We start from the raw sequence: 20,340 nt of genomic DNA, 5'->3' as shown, positions 1-20,340 counted from the left end.
CCCCATCGCCTCCAGGTATAATAGCTTCCGGTGCTATTACAACGCGGTTTTTAAATCTCATTCTATTACAATGCATGACTCTGGGGGGTGCTCAAGGATAGGGAATACTTTAAATTTACTATCCAACACCTTCCCTAGTGTCAACGGGGACTGGTGTTGGAATAGTAAATTAAAATATTCACTATCCAACACCCCTTTGTATTATGCGTTGTAAAAGAATGCGTTATAAAAACTGTGTTGTTACAGCATTCGTGCTAAAAGCATGCGTTGTAACAACGTACATCCTATATATATATATAACAGCAGGGGCAAGGTGAGGAACCTCGCACAAAGCACAGGGCTGGTTGGCAGGCAATCCTGGACACCGGAGGTGTAGCAGGAGGCGCACTTAACGGACAAGACCAAGGAGAGGACACGGACGCCAGGCAAGCACCTGGCAGCCCGCCCGGTCACAGCATTCCCGCCCAGGAGGCCTCAAGGGGAAAGGAGAAAATGGTGACACCGTCCACTTCCCTGGCAAACATGATGCCTTTCCTCCCAAAGAGAGGAGAACCCACAATGCAGTGGAAGGATTGGAAGCGATACTTCCTGAATTATTTGGAGGCTCTTGAGGAGGAGAGTGATGCAGAATATTCCAGCCCGAGAAGGAAGAAAATCCTCCTACACAATCTAGGACCAGAAGGTTTGAGGGTATTTGACAACCTAGTGAAAGTCAAGAGAGAAGCGACGGACACAGATGTATTCCGACATGCAATAGAGGACTTGGACACGCACTACAGGCCTGTAGTATGTGTGGCCATAGACCGGTGCAATTTCTTCCAAAGGAAGCAGGAGAGTGGAGAAACCATGGATGAATACGTCGCGGCGTTGCAAAAACTGGCACTGACATGCAAATTTGGCGACCTGCACGACGAACTGGTAAGAGATCAAATTATCATGCATACAACGAACACGATGATACAAGAGAAGCTATGGGTGAATGGCGATGCCCCCCTCAAGGAAGTTTGGGCCTTAGTCAAGAAAGCAGAGTTATCTAAAAGGTGTGCGCAAGCGGCCAGAAAAGACACTGGGAACACTCAGGCGGTGTGCAGAGTGATGGTGCACAACAAAGGAGAAAAAGCCAAACCACAAGGACCGCCTAAGTACCAGCACAACCGGAGAGGCCATCAGTATACAAGTGCGTCGCCCAAGACCAGTGGGGAGAGAAGGACGAGTTGTACAGGTGCGGGAGCACCTCGCACTTAGGCAATGACAAGGTGTGTCCAGCGTTTAGAGCGAAGTGTGCGTTCGGCAGCATGTTTGGACACTACGAGAAAGTGTGCAGGCGGAAGCCCAAAGGATCGGCGGTTAAATACATCGACCAAGGCAGTCCAGAGGAGGACGAGATACAAGCTGAGGAGGAGTACCTCGAAGAGGTCTTATATATAGATGCCAAGTAATGGATGTGGATTGCAAGGGATCCAACAAACCAGTACTCAACATGAGCATAGGAGGTGTGATGATCGACATTGTAGCCGACTCAGGAGCTCCGATCATGATAGTACAGAGGAAAGTGTGGGAAGAGAGGTTCGCGAAAGAAATAAAAGAAGAGCTACGCCCAATGGATTTGAGACCAGTCACCTACACAGGACAGAGAATACCCATGTTGGGGTATTGCCCATTGCTGTTTGAATTCAGAGGGCGCCACGCAAACTGTGAACTGTATGTGGCCGAAAAGGGGCCCTCAGTACTGGGATGGAAAGACCAGGGCACTAGGAATTCAACTGAATCCCGGTGGTATAGAGAAGGTACTACTGATGGACACGGAAAGAGGACAAGAAGGAGAGGCATGGAAGAAAGAATACCCAAAGGTGTTCAATGGGAAGATTGGAAAACTGGCCAAATTCAAGCACATGATATGCCTGAAGGAAGGAGCCACACCGGTGAGCCACAAAGTCCGGAACATTCCGTTCCGTTGCAGGGAAGCGGTGCAAGAGGAATTGGACAGATTGGAGAAGGGAGGCGTGATTGAGGCAATCGAACATGCGGAGTGGTTGTCCCCCTTAGTGGTGGCACAAAAACCCAACGGAAAGGTGAGGCTATGTGTGGACCTCAGAGAACTTAATAAGAACATCCTAGTAGACAAATTCCCACTCCCACGAATAAATGAGATGCTCGCAAGGACCAAAGATATAAAGTGGTTCTCTACAGTAGATCTGTCATCGGCATATCATCAAGTGGCATTCTATCCCACGTGCAATCACCTCACATCCTTTATAACACCGTTCGGGTGTTATAAATTTGTAAGAATGCCGTTTGGATTGGCGTCAGCAGCAGCTGTGTTTCAAAAACTAATGCACAAACTATTCAAAAATGTGGAAGGAGTACAATACTTCCAAGATGACATTCTCATAATGGGGAGATCGAAACCCGAGCACAATGAGAAATTGCACACCGTGCTCAGAGTGTTACAAAACAATGGTCTCACCGCAGAGTGGGCGAAACGCAAGTTTGGGGTGTCATCAGTGACGTACTTGGGACTCGAGATAAGCGAGAAAGGAAGTGAACGCAAGAGAGAAAACATGGAGGCTATAAGATAGGCGCCAAGCCCCGGGAAGAAAGAAGATGTCAGATCATTCCTCGGCATGGCGGAATTCTATAGTAAGTTCATCCCAAATTTCGCCACCAAGACACACCACATGCACCAGCTGTTGAAAGAAAGGAACGGATTCAAATGGGGCAGAGAGGAACAGGAAGAATTTGAGGCCCTGAAGATGGAAATGAGCGAAGCTATACCACTCAAGGGTTTTGACCAGGAAGCGGAATCCATACTCACCATGGATGCCAGCGACCGAGGCCTAGGAGCGGTGTTGATGCAAAGATCAGGCAGAAGGGAGGTATCCACAATCTGTTTTGCATCCAGAACCTTGGCCCCGAATGAAGAAAAGTTCAGTGTTATCGAGAAAGAAATGCTAGCGGTTGTATGGACGATGGAACGCTTCCGACAATTCCTATGAGGAGCCAAATTCCTGGTTCGCACAGACCATAAGCCGTTGATAAAAGTACTGACATCAAGTGGGCATGCACATGCCACCCCGAGGATAGCGAAGATGACCTTGAGTCTCCTGGATTATGTATACGAGGTGGAGTACCTGCCTGGATCCAGAAACAAATTTGCGGATTTTTTGAGCAGGGCAGCCGCCTAAGAGAAAGCAGAGGACCAAGAAACGCCGGGATGGGAGGGGTACATGGTAGCGACTATGCAAGACATGGAGCAGGTCATCAGCGAGCAGGAGTGGGCTGAAGCGTACAGAAATGATGAAGACATAGAAGCTATAAAGGGATACGTAATGCATGGTTGGCCGAAGAAAAGGCACCTGGAAGAGAAGATGAAGAAATACTGGGAGGTGAGAGAAGAATTGTCCCTCGGAGAGAACCCCATATTTCTAATGAGGGGAGACAAGGTCATTCCTCCCCAAGGACTGGTGGAACATCTGTTGACAATTCTGCATGAGGGACACCAAGGGATCACAAAAACAAAGGCCTTAGCGAGACAAGCATACTGGTGGCCGGCCATTGATGCCCAGGTGGAAAGGTATGTGAGGAACTGTGACTCATGCTCCAAAGCGGACAAGACACAAACCATGTTGACACCAGGATTGGGACATTTTCCTGTACCCAACAACCCATGAGAAATGGTGTCCATAGACATTATGGGACCCATCTTGAACATTGAAGGAGTACAGAAGTATGCCATAGTGTTAGTGGACAGGTACTCCAAATGGCCTGAAGTGGAGGTGAGAGAAACAGTGGACACTGAAGCGGTGCTGGCGTTCCTAAATGCTATCTTCGTGAAGGAAGGAATCCCCAAGATAATTACATGTGACAACGGGCCACAGTTTATCTCAGCCAAGTGGGAAGCATTCATGTCGAGGAACGGAATAGAAGTGAAGCACACTCCCATATACCATCCAGCAGGGAATGGGCTAGCAGAACGATTCAACAGAGTCATAATGGGAACTATCCAAGCGGCCATAAGCGATGGACAGGATTGGGAAAAGGAGCTGCCCAAGATGCCGTGGGCATACCGCATTACACCAGGGAGCACAGGGTACAATCCCTTCAAGATACTAAGAGGAAGAGAGCTGTTTACAAAAGACAACATCGCATGGAGACAGATGGTAATACAGAGCAAATGGTCACCTGCGATAGTGAAGAAGAACTTGGAGAGAGCACAAGAGACTTATACTGAGCACTACAACAAGCGACGGAGTGTACATAAAGTGAGCCTAGGAAAAGGAGACTGGGTGAGAGTGAAGGTAGCCACACTAAAAAGGAAGGGAGAAAGCAAGTTCACGCCACCACTTCAAGTTCTGGAGCCATATGCCCGATCAGCGTTGTTGAGCGACGGCAAGGTGTGGTCGCAGGACAGGATGGCGAAGTGCAACAAAATCCTGAGGTGGGGAACAGAAGACGAGCAGGAGCAGATGTGGAAGGAGCGAGATGTGAAGTCGGAAGTAGGATACAAGAGTACGTAGGAAGAAGGGAAGAGCAAGTAGAAGGAACGGAGAACGAGGATTGTGGAGTCAGAGAGGAGAGTGCCATGGGAAGTGAGGCGACAGTGAAAGGTAATGAGGAAGAAGGGAACAGAGAGAGACAGGTGGCAGCCGGAAGTGACAAGAATGAGGGACACGAGCTACATACATTCACCAGGACCCCAGGTGGTAGAAAGGAAACAGAGGGGGTGAGAACGAGAGCAGAACGTTTGGTGAGAGTACCTAAGAAGTTCGAGAACTTTACCATGAGCATCCAGTAAGACTTATTTGTGCAAGTAGTGTGAATTGTTTAATGTTTAAAGGGGGGAGATATGTGGTGATGGTCTAGCTTATCCTGAGCGAGGGCCGGAACCGGAAAGGGGTGAAACGGAACCGGAAGGCGGCCATTTTGTTAGGCGCTGAGCCGGCAGAGAGAAAGGCACGCTGCCCCGGCGCTCCGAGGAAATAAACGTGTAGAACACATACTGAGTCTCTGTGTATACTTTCAGCGGCAAGCAGCATTCCTACAGCACATATGGTGCACATAGGTGTGCAGCGCCCTTTGGGCTAACAGGGCTTTAGCCTCCAGCCCCCGTTCTCTGCTTCGCCCGGGCTGTGCAGCATCGGTTTCAGGACACAGGCAGTTCTTGAGCTGTCATGAAGTGTGCAGGGGTTGAAGCCTCAATCTCAGCCTCATCCAGAGTACTTAACAGGCTCTCAAAAGAACATCTGATGTCTCTGGGTGCCTTCACTGCTTCTGACACCTCTGCTGTCCCTGCCCTTGTGAAAGGCTGCTGCTGGCACAGTGAGAGAGCGGATTTCAGGAAAAACACAGAAGTGAGCAAGCAGCAAACGACTGGAGAGAGCGGAGCCAGAGACCGGCCTGTGGCCTGCCTTGCCTCGAAGAGCCAGAACAGAACCAAACCCCGGTATGGTGCTCAGATCGGGAAGTAAATGTGTTAAAGACTCAACAAAATCACAAAAGTATCTTCCTTTATTCATAATGTGAAAGCCTTTAACTTCAGAACACTAGAGGGCGCTCCTGTCACGCCCTTGCCTCAGAAACGAAGGTAAATCGCTGCATTGAGTGGCATTTATTAGAATTCACAGTTTCTAAACTTTGAAGTAACCCTGGGCGTAGTTCGCGGAGTCGGACTCCGCGGAGCTACGCGAAGATGTAGTTGCACTCCGCGAACTACGCGTAGCTCCGCAAGCATGCGGAGTTGCTTGCTGGGCCCGTTCGCGTGCCGTTTTTCGTCTTCGGGTGCGCGTGTTCGGGGCATTGCCTGCATGCTCGGGATGGCTAGCGCGCTAAATTACCCCAGAGGTTTGTCCCGCCTGCTTGCGTTCCCTTATTTCCTGTTCCGGGTCACAATTAACGTGGTCGCGTTGTGCAAGACATGTTCGGGAACTCATCTTCTCGTTCGCACTACAAAAGTGCGTGATCGCGCTAAATATCGCGCGAACCTACCCATGCGGTTGCGATGGGCGCAGCCATCTTGGATCACACACTCTGGCTATGGTTTTGGGCCTACTTTTGCATCCTGTTAAAATCTCTTTAATCCTTGTCTTTTTACCCACTTTTTCTAACTTTCTTTAGTTATTACCTATTTCTCTCTGTGCCTAGGTTTATATTTTTCATTTTATTTCTACTTTTACAACTTTTCTATTGCTTTTTACTTCCTTCTTGTTCTTTTACCTTGCTTCTTCTTTCCCCTACCTTTTTGTCTTGAACTTTTAGTTTTCTTCTACCCTCCACCCAGAACCATGGTCAAGGGCGCCAGCAGCAGCGGCGGCTCAAAGGGCAAGGCGCCAGTGCCCCAAAAAACTAGGCTGCCTTGCGGCAGAATGCGCCCCCAAGGGGTGAGGCCCGACAACTTTTTGGGGAGGAGGAGGTGGCTGCCCTGGTTTTCTTTATCCAGCGCTACCTCCCCTTGATGTTGGCAGCAGGTGGCAGGCCCGGCTCCGGCTACCAGCATATTGAGGAGCGTCTCCGGCGGTGGGTGAAGGTGCGTCGGGCAGTCTTCCGCTGCTCCGGTATCCGGCGTACCCACCACCAGCTGACCCACCGTTGGGCAGACATTTTGGACCGGGAGCAGGACCTGTTGGACCTGCTTGGCGTCGAGGTCGTGGGTCTTGGTGAGTGGCTACCCAAAAAAAAAAAGTGTGTGTATAATATATCTCTATAGTAGTATAAGTATTGTTGTTGTATCTTTGTAAATCTTGGCTGAATAAGTAACGCGATGACTGGTGCTTCTAGTTACATTTCCGATGTATTCCGTTATTATATCTACTGTAATTGTATGACACTGGTCTATGCTGCGCTTCTTCATCCTCACTGACTCTTGCGTGTTCAATTTGGCGCTAGCTTTTGCTGTTTATTGGTGTGAGATTTTCTTTATTGTAGAGAACTGAAGTTAGTTAATGCTATTAATAGAGTCTTGTCCTTCCTTTGTCCGTCAGTGAAATAGCCGTTGATGGATAATTGTACGTGTTTGCAATGCATATTGTATCTTTTTTTCACGGCCTTCTCTTCTGCATGAATAATACTCCTCTGGCAATGAATGCAAAAGTTACTTTGTTCTTCTTACCTCAGCCAGGGCCGGATTTAGGCATGTTCAAGCTGTGCAACTGCACAGGGCCACCAAACGCCAGGGGCCACCCCACCAATATATATCCTTGATTTAATAATCCTCAGAGGATGGATACATATTTGCGTGGCGGCCCCTGGCAGGGATTTGGTGCCTCCGGCTCTGTTCCACTTCCAAACACCCTGACTCCCCCCTCTTCACTGGCCTCCGTGCTCCGCCCCGACCTCCTCTTCCGGGCCCTCCACCTACGCTCCCTGGCCAGGAGTCCAGGACCACCATGAGCCTATAGCCGCCCCTGCCTCAGCCCTCCATAGAACTGATGTAGTTTGTTTATTGAGTGGGTAGGGCAGCAGTAGCATTCAGTCAGTAGCAAAACAAAATATGATGCCATGAACGTACAATTCCGTGTTAGTTAGTATGCACAAAGTTAAGCATGTCTCCTCCTTGCGATCTATGCATTTTGCTGGCAAAAAATGAAAAAGAAATGGCTACTTACAGATAATTGATTGATTACCCCATTCTTGAATCTGTGGTGTTGTTCAGGTCTTACTGCCTCTGTGTTACTTAGTAATCTGCAATCAGAATGTTTATGGAACATTTGATTTGTTTTCACCAAGTACACTAGTCAGTGAATCATGCAAGGCAGTAGTCATTTGGTAGACCAATGTTTGTTTCTTTTAATGTTGTAGCAGTGGTTTTTGAAATGCTTGCTGTCTATGTTTCACAGCACTCAATGTTTTCTCTTTCTTTATTATTTCTTACATGAACCACAGAACCCAGGGGCAAGCAGAAGGCTGGGACCGAGTCGGCGGGTGAACGTGATTGTGAACCACAGGCACAGAGCTCCTCTACTGAGGATCCTGCTGCTGTCCCTAGTAAGTCCAACAGTGTTTTCTTTTGGAACAATGATATTTCCCTAACTTTCAAACGGAGCTTTTTTTCCAACCGATTAATGACATTTCACCTAACTGTTTAGTTAAGGTATCAATCTTTTCAAAAAATCTGTGATCGAATAGCGGAAGGCACAGGGTCCACTCCTGTCTTATGCTTTTTCCTCTGTAATGTCTCTTCTTTGGCAATTGACACCAACCAAGTATGCATGCAGATGTTGGTCTACTATTTTGTAAGCGTTAGTAATGAATACCACTACTACTCTTGCGGGTATTCTTCTATGCAGTGACATACATAACTATGTATGCACCCCAAAATTGGATGTTGTTGTTGATAGGCAGGTTGGACCTTACTTACTTACAGTCTTACACCTCAGTCACAGAACTCAGAGGAACCCACAATTCAATGAACGACAACCTATATGGGCTCAGTCATTGGTCAATTATTCAATTACCCCTTTCCTGAACCCCAATATGAAGATGCCAAATGCTTTTATTACACAATCCATAACCTAAGTAACCCCCTTTTTCTCACTCTCTCGTGTAAGTCTACAAGACAACAGACACTGAAAATATACTTCCGAGTCAATGTGGTACTTCAAAACCTTTATTTTGTTAGAAGTAACTAAGTAAGTAACATCAATGTTTTTAAGTTGTTCTGTCAAATACGTCAAGGGCAGGGCCACCAGAAGAAATCCAGAGTTAAAAAAGGCTCAATAAAAAGTATTCTACATTTGTACAGCTACCAGTGCACGATAGGGAAATGTGGGAAATGTCGGAGACCCCTCACCATTGAACGTATACTGGTTGCATATGCCTCTTGTTGGTAAGCTCTGCAAATCTTTGCTTCGTAGAAGTAAATCTTCTCATCTGCCGAAAGATAATGACAAAAGTGGTGCACGTTAGACAGTATGAAAACATTACATACATTTATTCAACTTTTTAGCTGTCATGCTAAAAAAAAGGTGTAACCTGAGGCTGTAAGGAAACTGGATTCCACAATCCACATTCAAAAAGTAAATACGGGCCTCTATTTTCCAAACTCTTCAGGTGTATGCTTTGAACTATCATGTGGCCTCAAAGGCGTCTTCTCGTACTGCGCAACAAGCTGTGAGGTAGCATGCGCAAAACTGTAGACATGTCATTGATGTACAAAGTAAACTGGTTAGGTTACATGGTTCAGTCTAACTTTCCAAGGACTAGAGTAGCAGTATAGATGAGATGAGCTTGGGTACCATACCATACCAAATAAATGCTGATATGTGTAGTGTGTTACTTACTCTGCTGTACTAGGCAATGTGGACTACTAGTGATTACGTTGTACTTAACTGTTTTGCAGAACTCCGTTCTTGGTGAACAAGTACAATGGGGGCTGTGCATCCATCTAAAAAGGTGTACTTAATGACTTATTTTTATTTTTGCAGAACCGGTACCATCCACCAGTGCCGACGGGGGCAGCGGCGCTGCAACGCCGTCAGCAGAGCCGATCCCGGAGGGGAATGGAGGACCACCAGAGGCACCTACAGCAGCACCGGCAGCAGCGGGGGAGGAGACAACAACGGTGGGCGATGGTAAGTTACATTCAATAGTGATCCGCATTACTTGGTGGGTGGGGAAAACTTCCTCACTGTACTCTGATATTTATAATGAACTTGAAGTTCTACTGGACAATATATGACGCCACTGTTCTCATTACCAAGCTTAGCAAAAGCATTACCACCGGCCAGAATTGATAAAATTAGTTATACATGCCTCTTCTATGTGACTACAACTCAGCTGTGAAAGGTTGGTGGCAGACTAAAAAAGTCTTATCCACAACATTACATGACCGCGATGGATTAACGTGAGATTGATTTTAAGTATGATGAAAGGTGCAAGGAAAAAGCTCTAATCATATAATATAGAAGGATACTTTGGAATCAGCAATGCAGGTGTTTGAGAGCAGTTGGATGCGTGGGTTGTTGTGGAAGCATAGAAGGTGGAAAACACAGCTGCCTGCGTGGGTGGGAGACACATCCAATATTGGTGGTTAGTGGATAGTGGATACTAGTGTTGGCAGCGGTGTTTTGGTTAAACACAAAGGCAAGGGAAGGAGGGGATGACTGGATGCATTCCGGGTCGTTGCTGGCGAAACACAAACCACCTAACGTTTGTTGGCGATATAAAGAATGATAGTCTCTAGAGTAGACATTTACTAGTACTAGCTGGCCACTGTTAATTTAATGTTAGTTTGAGACTGTCACTTTTCCCGGAAGCACAGAGTATATGATATAAAAAAACGAGATATGAAAAAGACAGGTGTTCGTATGTGACAGTTGAAGTACACCCATGCTATGTTACTAGGGCAGGCATAATGCCGTGCCAAAAAGGCAGACAAATGAAGTATATAAGTCGTAGAATGTTCAAGATAGATAAAACAACATTTTAGGTACTCAACTTGCTTGCTATTGCTACTGTACTGTGCCGCCCACTATGTGTTGGATCCATTTTGCGTTCTTTATTTGCTGGGATTTTTGATTACAACAATTCTGTCTCTTTCTTTATAGTTACTCCTTCTAAACCAACGAGGAAGGAGCTGGCAGTCCGGGCCCGTCAGCGGAAACTGCAGGCCATCGTTGAGGCCTACCGCCGGCTGGTGGCTCAGGCCGAGGAGGAGGAGGAGGAGGCGGCGGCAGCAGCTGCTGCCTCTTCCAATGCCCCGGCCCCCAAGCCTGCAGGAGTACGTCGGCGTGCTCAGGCAGCCGCCCGCCGCCAGATTTTCCCCGCATCGTCCACCCCCCCACAACAACATGGCTGCCAATGTAGGTGCCGCCAGTTCCAGCGAAAAATTCTCCTCCGGGTAGCCAGGCTGGAGGCTCAAAGCAGTCAGACTAAAAAACAGATAGAGGAGCGTGTAAAGATCCTGGTGGATCAACACTTAAAAGCCCGCCGGCTATGAGATGGACCCTGTTTGCCCCTTTTTCAATCCTTTTGTTGGTGGGTGGGAATTGGGTGTTGGGTTTTTACTTTTTTTTTACATGACATTGAGTGTGGGAATTTGGTTGGGGTTAGGGGAGGCGGGTAGGGGGACAGCTTGGTGTAGGATTTATATATATTTTATTTTTGTATCATCTTTAGTTATATATTACATTATGTTAAAATAAACGAGACACAAAGTTATGTTAAAAAGAAAACATTTGAAGTTCATTTGCGTTTCTTGTGGGGTTGGAGGGGGGAGTGTTTCACCAAATAATGTACGTTGTGCAACCTCGCAAGGTTTAATTTGGCCATGCAGGTCGGCGGACAGTGCTTTTTAATAATAAAATATATTGCCCACATCTTTAACATGCAAACAGATAGATGCAGTAAACCCTCACCGAGTTATATTTGTAGTATTAGAAGAACGACCAGTCTGTCTTGCGTTATACCTCACTGCAAACTTATCTTACCTGTGATTGCTGATGAGATGATGATGATTTATCATGAAGTGTGGCACTGCAAGGGCTGCATTTGATTTCCAAGACAATGGCGAAGAATCTGTGGTTCAGAATCAGAACTTCTGTGATAGTAGTAGACAGACCCTGCCAGTAGCGACAAAAAGAAAGAGACAGTCATTTGCGTGACAGACAATGTGGGGGTAGTATAAGTAAGTACAGTACATTGCATGGGTGACCCAATATTGCAACTGCTAAACTGAAACAAAACAATGGTTTTGGGGACTGGAAACAAAGTGCAAGAGAAGATAAGAAGTTCAACTTTACTTGTAGTACTCACGGCAACGTCAAACTTTTCTAAATCATAATGCTTTGTTACCCAAAAAATTACGCCAATTCATTAGATGCATTCGTTGTTTGATGTTAATGGTAAATTATTTGGCGTTATACACAGAGCTTGAGTTGGGAAGCCGCAGAAGATCCTGGCCATGCTTTGTTGACATTTCACTATTGTTGCTTTGACCACATCTGCCCCAGCAAGCGCGTGATCAAATTGTTGGTGTATATTTAATGTAAGAAACATCACACCTCAATGTAACCACGCAGCCCGGGGGAAGAGGGTTAGGGATTGTTTAATGGATGGGTACGGGGGTTTTGGGAAAGGTTTGAGAAAGAAAAACAGTACGCATGGAGATTGGAGACAACAAAAGCAAAACAATGAAGACGATGATTTATGATGTTGATCAGCTAGCTAATGATTGTAAGCAATGGACGTAAGAAAAGGACACGCTGAATATGATTCTTGATTTCCCGCAATCCAATTGCTTGATGATGAGGATCTGTGGTAAGGATGAGAGTTGATGCTCATACTATAAAGCAGTGGGTGAACCGTGAAAGATGTCCAGCCTGAAAAAGAAAAGGCAAATACAAAAGAATGTGAATGACCTAAACAAATTGTAATACAGTGAAGATAAAAAAAACAATACAAGAGGAGTAGTCGTATGAGAGGACTTTCAGACTGAGGCGGCTTGGATACAATTTGTATAAGTCTACTAGTTGCATATCATTTTTAATGTAGAAGTACAAAAAAAGACAGGAGCCAGCACACAACAACAGGCCCACGACGACACAGGTTTGGCAGTTATACAAACTGCATTTCCCTAAAAATTTCAGAGCCACAGAAAGGTGAATGAAATTGAAAAAGCAACCTAGCATTTACAAAATTAATCAACAAAATCAATGCGTCATTCTAAGTCATCAATCATACCACTATTGTACTCTACCACAGCACTGTGCACAAACATGTAGTAGCCTGGGTCTACTGTGCTGTGACTCTTATTTGTATTTATTTATTACCTTGTATTCCACTCCAAGAAACATCGTGCATCAATCAGCTCAGATCCAACCGCCTGACAGCAAAGATATAGTGGTCAGGATCTGTGGTAAGGGTGAGAGTTGATGCTCATACTATAAAGCAGTGGGTGAACCGTGAAAGATGGCCAGCCTGAAAAAGAAAAGGCAAATACAAAAGAATGTGAATGACCTAAACAAATTGTAATACAGTGAAGATAAAAAAAACAATACAAGAGGAGTAGTCGTATGAGAGGACTTTCAGACTGAGGCGGCTTGGATACAATTTGTATAAGTCTACTAGTTGCATATCATTTTTAATGTAGAAGTACAAAAAAAGACAGGAGCCAGCACACAACAACAGGCCCACGACGACACAGGTTTGGCCGTTATACAAACTGCATTTCCCTAAAAATTTCAGAGCCACAGAAAGGTGAATGAAATTGAAAAAGCAACCTAGCATTTACAAAATTAATCAACAAAATCAATGCGTCATTCTCAGTCATCAATCATACCACTATTGTACTCTACCACAGCACTGTGCACAAACATGTAGTAGCCTGGGTCTACTGTGCTGTGACTCTTATTTGTATTTATTTATTACCTTGTATTCCACTCCAAGAAACATCGTGCATCAATCAGCTCAGATCCAACCGCCTGACAGCAAAGATATGGTGGTCACCATCATTATCATCAGCAACTCAGTCTGTAGTGAGTGACTACGATAAATTAAGTCCTGACTGCATCTGTAGTAGTAGGAACACAAGTGCGTAAATAATTTCTATTATTAGTAAATAACATGGAAGAATTGGCTATCATGTGAGTCTGAACTGAAGTTACTAGTATACTTCAACTCCATGCACATTAGCTCAGAGTCAGCCAAAAAATACATCCAATGCAATGCATGGCATCATTCATTTTTATACCTGTTTTGCTCTTCTTCTCTTTCACTGTCAGAAGATTGATCACAGATGCTGCCGAGCCTTTGTAATGCGAGTCATCACAACAAGTTGACTTCAGTTGTGGATGCCTGCTCAAGTTTCTTTTGACACAGAAGAGTCGTCTCTGAATGCCTGCAGACAGAGGTGGTAGCCTTAACAGTAAGACTCAGCAAGGCAGTTATTATGAGTTGCAGATTTCAAATGAAATAGAGGATGGCTGTAGTCATGTACGGTTCACTTATTATGGAGGGACTGTTAGAGGCTACATTATTGTTATTGTACTATACTCCATCTACAACATCAAATGTATGGCTGCCAAGATGGAATTGTATTGACTTGAGTGGGAGTCAAGAAGATGCAGCAAGACTCTGAGGAGTGCAGTCAACATGGAACATAAATGCACAGGCGTGCAACTCCAGGAGGTAACTAAAAAAGATACAGCGAAAATAAATGCACAGGTGTGAGCTTTTTATTTTAAGATTAGCAGTTTTGCACCAGAAAGTCATTTTTAATAAGAAAATAAATAACACAAATAAAAGAAGGGAAAAAGTCACAATTTAACAGCCTATTGGTCAGGGAAGAGGTGCTCGTCCTCAAACTCTGCGGGTCCGGACAGCAGTAGGTCATGTAACCCAGCAGTGATAAATTCTTCGGGCTCGCTTTCTTCATCCTGCTCTGATTCACGTACAGTATAGTCTGGTGGTATGAAGTGTTGATTCATTTTTATCATTGTCAGCCTCTCGACGCTTTTGGGGGAGAGACTGGTCCTTTTCGATGTCACAATGGCACCAGCAGCACTGAAAACCCGCTCAGAGGCGACACTGGCTACAGGACAAGCCAAATACTTTATCGCCAGCCTGCTCAGCACTGGCCACTGTCTCCTTCTTTCATACCAATAGACCAATGGGCTTTGCTCCATGAACACCTCTGTTGTGTCATCCAGATAGGCCTGAACCATCCGCTCAGTGTTCATTGGTGCTCGGCTTTGCTGCTCCTCTTTCCCCTTTGCAACAGCAACGGACTTACCCATCCCCTTCTGTAGAAAAAAAGCAGTTATGCTTTTGGTTGTGTCTGCTGAATCAGATCGTGGAGGTGCTGCTTTTGGTACTGTTGGTGCCTGCTGGGAAGCGGACGCACCGCTCTCATGCTGTGATGAACTTGCCTGAGTTGCCTCAGGAGGATGGCCTGGAGTACTTTGACTGTCCTGGGCTGGCACTGTCAGGCCTTTAAGTAACAGCCGTTCAGTTTCGAAATCATTAGCTTCCACAGCTATGGAACTTTTGTAATTGGCAACATCCCCATCTGAAAAAGGAATGACTGCGCTACTGCTGACAAACAATTTGTACCGTGGATCCAAGATTGTTGCAGTTATGTAATTTGGATCTGACACAATCATTTTAAGCCTTGCATTTACAGATAAGCGGTTGCGTAAGGCCTTGGCCAAGGTACATGCATCAACTTTTTCTTCGTCACCTCCGTATGTTTCACAGACCTCCTTCAGCTGTTGCTCGAGCATGTACAACAATGGGATGGCTTGGCCCATAGTACAGTCCTCCCTGCTAACTGCACGTGTGAACACCTCAAAAGGTTGTAGCATCTCTGTCAAGCATTTAATGATGTCCCACTGCCACATCTCAACGGTCAGGCTTTTAAGATTAACAGTAGGATCCACTAATCTTCTTGACATTACATAAGCATTCAGTGGTATGTACTGCTCAAAGAGACGCTCAAGCATGAAATAAGTCGAGTTCCAACGTGTTGGGACCTCCTGGATCAGTGCTTTGACTGGCAAATTATGCTCCCGCTGAATGACGCGTAGCAGCTTCCGCGCTTTGAAAGAATGGTTAAAATGCGTGCATATTCTTCTGCAGATGGTCAGTATGGTGCTGACTTGGAGTTCATTTTTCAGAAAGTCTTGCACGACTAAGTTAATGCAGTGTGCCAAACAGGGTACCCTGAAATACTGTCCATCTTTCATTGCCCTCACTACATTACTGCCATTGTCGGTGGCAACAAAACCAATCTTAAGGCCTCTTGGTTTCAGCCATTCAAAGACCTTGCTGTTAAAGTCAGACAAAATGTTGTCAGCAGTATGATTTTTCTCCATACCAAACATGGCTACAGTTGCATGTTTGCGAGTGTCATTGAAAATCCCAGCAACGTCAAGAAGGCCTGATGTTAACTTGTCTTTCACACCTGCAAAAGAGATCCAGTGTGCGGTGATGCACATGTAATCTGCTGTGGCTTCGCGACTGCTCCACATGTCGGTTGTCAGGTGGATACAATGGACAACACTCTGTTGTAAGGCTTTCCCAATCAATCCCAGCACGTCGTGGTGTAGTGCTGGAATAGCAACTCTTGCAAAATAGTAGCGACTGGGAACGTCCCATTTTGGGTCGAGTGTTGCCACTAATTGCCGAAATCCCACTGCCTCAACAAATGAAAATGGGAGAAGGTCCAGTGCCAATATTTTTGCAAGTTTCGCATTGTACAAACGTGCTGTTGGGTGGTTCCGCTCGTACTTTCCCTCCTGCCTAAACATGCCAGTAATGGTAAGCTGCTTGGTAATTCTGTCTGTTCTGCTAGACGGACCACCTTTCAACGCAGACTTTTCACTCCTTGCCCTTTGTGTCTCCGGCTGAATCTGGTGCCACTGAGAAGTTGCTGATGCTGAGGATTTGGACTGCACCACTCCAGTGCTGGCGACAGGGCTAATTTGTGTACCACTCCCAGATAGAAGGTCATTGTCTCCCTCTTCTTCCATGAGTGGACCTTGTAGTACTGTATCCTCCCCACCAACACCAGTGCTTACATCTTTTTGTAAGCTTGCAAGGTGGTTCTCCCATACAATTGTGTGTGTTTTTTTCATATGGGTCGTTGGGCCTCCAGTACCATAGTTTGTACCAATCTTACCACGACTAACATTGGTGTGACAAATGGTGCATATAGCAATGTTCTCCTGATGTGGGTGAACCGTAAAAAAATCCCAGACTGGGGAGCTAAACTTTTGTCTCCTGCCATAGGAAGAGGAGGACCCACTTCCAATCCCGGATGAACTGGAGCCTTTTTGTTGAATTTCCCTATGTGACAGTTCAGTACTTGTACTGCCACTACCTCCTTCTGTTGAGGTGGCGCTTGCGCTGGATGTCGCACGCTGCCGGGCCTTCGCTGATGCAAAAATGGGAGCTGGTGTTACTTTGGGCGCTGAGTGTGTAGGAGTTACACGTGCTATCTGCTCATCACTAATCGCAGCCCTTCTGGATAGGGTGAAAATGCTGGTCTCTACATCCTCTGCACCAGGAATAACGCTTGTGATGATGACATTGTCAGTGTCAGACCCGTCTTTATCACCATCAGTATCCTGCTCACCTACATCGAACTCCGGAAGTTCAAGCCTTGCCGGATCCTTCCTTTTTCCAAGCCTGGTCTTAGGATGTCTCTCCTTTGAATGCTCAGTTACTCGTGGTGGACGCCATTCGTTATCAAGGTCATCTGAAGGGATGCTATGCGAAGAACTTGATGCACTGCCACTAACACTGCTTTCCTTTCGTAAATTTAAAGACAGTAGATCACCTCCAGAAGTGGCTTCCTCTTCTTCTTGCTCGGAATGAGGCTCTACTTCCTGAACTGCCCCGACATCGGGAGGAACAACTTCTACTATTGCGTGTGGAGACGGTGGTTGTTGTTCTTGAGGAAGTACTATAGCGTGCTGTGGTTCTCCAACAACTACTATTGTGGGATTTGGTTGTTTTTGTTGAACAACTATTGCGGGCGGTGGTTGTGGTTTTTCAACAAATATTGCGGGAAGTGGTTGTGGTTGTTGAACATCTACTGCTGGCGGCGGTTGTTGAGCACTTTCATCTTGCGTGGATTGTGTGCTACTTTGAGACAGCGATAAGTGAAGTTCAGGCTCAGTATCACTGCTTTGTAACACTAGGCTGGCTACCTCTTCGACCCTCATGTGCTTGGCCCTGGGTTGGTGGCTTGCCCCCGCTAATGCGGATGTGCTGGCCCCAGCTTGCACCACGGACACCGCTGCTGCAGGCGTACGTTTTGGGGGCCCAAAAAAGGTTTGGGGGTCCATACCAGCCTTAAGTGACACTTCGTTCTTCTGTACCTTCTTCTCAGCAACTTTCTTGGCGGTGGAGGACCTGGTACCTGCTCTCTTAGGGCCCATCTTCTGATGTCAGCACACAGCAGCACTCAGTAGCACAAATTGCAGAGATGTGTGGTCAGATGAGTCACACACCACACGTGGCGTACAATTGAAGGACGTCCGTCTGGCAGTTGAACGGGCGATGGATGAAAACAACCCGCACCTCCTCAGTCTTTTTCTGTGCACCTACAAGCAAAGAAGACAGAACACGTCAGTGAAACAAGCAGCAAGCCAGCACATGAACAATTGAAAGACACACAGGCCAATGTATAAAACACAAAAAAGAAGACTAATACTACCAGCACCACAGCTCCCAGCCACATGAAGTCCAGAAAGAACCAATAATAAAGTCAAGCAGGCCTATCATATACCAATATGGACAGAAAAAGGAGGATGCCTGCTACACATGAGTCATGACAGGTTAATGCAAGGAAAATCAAAATACCCCATGGCTAAGAGTTTGTAAAACATCACTGCAAAAACACATACAAGCCATAAAATTATTACACACACAAAAAAGTTACCTACCCCCCTGCCCAGACAACAAACTTGGAAATGCAATGGCATACACACATGCCGTAATGATGGTAACAATTAAATAGACCAAATAGAAACAGCTACATAAAGCAGCCCCGCTAACTAGTAACTACCACCTCTGGGACTCTGGCCTACTATCAGATCAGACCAAAAGCAGGGAGGCCAATGATAAATGCACAAAGGAAGTACCTACAAAATCGCCGCCACCACATGGCCTGTCCAGGAAGACAAAACTACAACCAAATAACACAAAAATGAGGACTTTTTTGTAGCACAGGGGACACATTAAACATTTTCGAGGAACTTTTATGCAACTCGGGACATATTGTTCGCGAGAATGCAAAATCGGCGTGTTCGGCAACGCGAATCGAGTGAAAAGTCGTTATCGCGTTCCCGAGCCAGTACATTGAGCGCGCGAACAAGACAAAAAAGGTAAGGTCGCGTTCTCACACGGTGCGACGTTACCAAAACTACCCGAGCTGTATTCCTAGGGTTACCTAATGGCAGGGAGTGACATAATAGCTACACACAAGCAACCAAAAAACTAAAAGTACCACCATTACAAAAAAATGTGAAGCAATCCAAAGCTTACACGGTGTAATTAAAGTTACACCACAAAAATAGTTGATTAACTTGAATGCACCTATGGCTGTGAGTGGTAGTACCTACAAAAGCCTTGGATGGCTATGGCAAAAGAAGAGAACCAGGGAAGGACACAGAAAATGGCCGCCTCCATAGGGCCAGGAGGACAGGGACACCCAAAAACAACATGGAAAGGGGATGCACCCAAAATGGCCTCCACCACATGGCAAAATCAGTCACAAAGGAAGCATACACAAAATGGCCGCCACCACATGGCCTGCCCACCAACAACAACAACAACATAGCAGAATCATCACAAAGGAAGTAAGTACACACAAAATGGCCCTCACCACTACATGAAAAGAAAGAGAGGACAGACAATAAATGCCTATGCCAAAGGGACAATGCTTAGCTTCACAAAATGGACACACCAGACACCACCCCCCAAATTGGTCACCCCAACCATAAACAAGAAAATCATTACATAGAGGACAGAAAGGAACTGGGAGTGGCCCATGCTCCAGGAAGACAAAACTACAACCAAATAAGTAAATAACACAAAAATGAGGACTTTTTTGTAGCACAGGGGACACATTAAACATTTTCGAGGAACTTTTATGCAACTCGGGACATATTGTTCGCGAGAATGCAAAATCGGCGTGTTCGGCAACGCGAATTGAGTGAAAAGTCGTTATCGCGTTCCCGAGCCAGTACATTGAGCGCGCGAACAAGACAAAAAAGGTAAGGTCGCGTTCTCACACGGTGCGACGTTACCAAAACTACCCGAGCTGTATTCCTAGGGTTACCTAATGGCAGGGAGTGACATAATAGCTACACACAAGCAACCAAAAAACTAAAAGTACCACCATTACAAAAAAATGTGAAGCAATCCAAAGCTTACACGGTGTAATTAAAGTTACACCACAAAAATAGTTGATTAACTTGAATGCACCTATGGCTGTGAGTGGTAGTACCTACAAAAGCCTTGGATGGCTATGGCAAAAGAAGAGAACCAGGGAAGGACACAGAAAATGGCCGCCTCCATAGTAAGCATGAGCGAATTTTGCGGATCTCGCGTTCGCGAATTTTGCGGATTTGCGGATTCGCAATCCGCAAAATCCGCGAATTCCCGCGAATTTGCGGATTTTTTTTTTGTGTGTTCGCCCGTGTTTCTGCCAGTTCGCGAGGGTTTTTACAATTTCGCAATTTGCGAACTTACCTGTCGGGTCGCAAGTTTTGCGAACTTGTTGTTTCTACGTGTCCAGCCTGTTTGGGACACTCTTCTTCATCACTGCCACTCTCTGTCACCACTGCCACTCTCTGACTACTCATGCCACCCTCTGGCCCACCCATGCCACCCTCTGTT

General features: G+C 45.9%; 1 protein-coding gene across 1 annotated transcript; it reads right to left on the bottom strand.

The window, feature by feature from the left end:
• Positions 1 to 8,115: 8,115 nt before the first annotated feature.
• LOC147659075 (zinc finger BED domain-containing protein 6-like) lies at positions 8,116 to 19,840 on the bottom strand. Its single transcript, XM_086951986.1, has 2 exons — positions 11,424 to 19,840; positions 8,116 to 8,865 (listed from the first exon to the last, which is right to left on the bottom strand). The coding sequence occupies exon 1, from the start codon at positions 17,874 to 17,876 to the stop codon at positions 14,265 to 14,267; it is 3,612 nt and encodes a 1,203-aa protein (XP_086808112.1). The 5' UTR covers positions 17,877 to 19,840; the 3' UTR covers positions 8,116 to 8,865; positions 11,424 to 14,264.
• Positions 19,841 to 20,340: the final 500 nt, after the last annotated feature.

Source organism: Lissotriton vulgaris, unplaced genomic scaffold (genome assembly GCF_964263255.1).
Source record: "Lissotriton vulgaris unplaced genomic scaffold, aLisVul1.2 SCAFFOLD_921, whole genome shotgun sequence".
Classification (NCBI taxonomy): domain Eukaryota; kingdom Metazoa; phylum Chordata; class Amphibia; order Caudata; family Salamandridae; genus Lissotriton; species Lissotriton vulgaris.
Note: the sequence above shows the minus strand (reverse complement) of the source record. Positions and strands in the feature narration are given on the sequence as shown.

Coding starts and splice junctions, on each gene's coding strand:
- LOC147659075 (XM_086951986.1), bottom strand. CDS start 17,876: ATGGGCCCTAAGAGAGCAGGTACCAGGTCCTCCACCGCCAAGAAAGTT.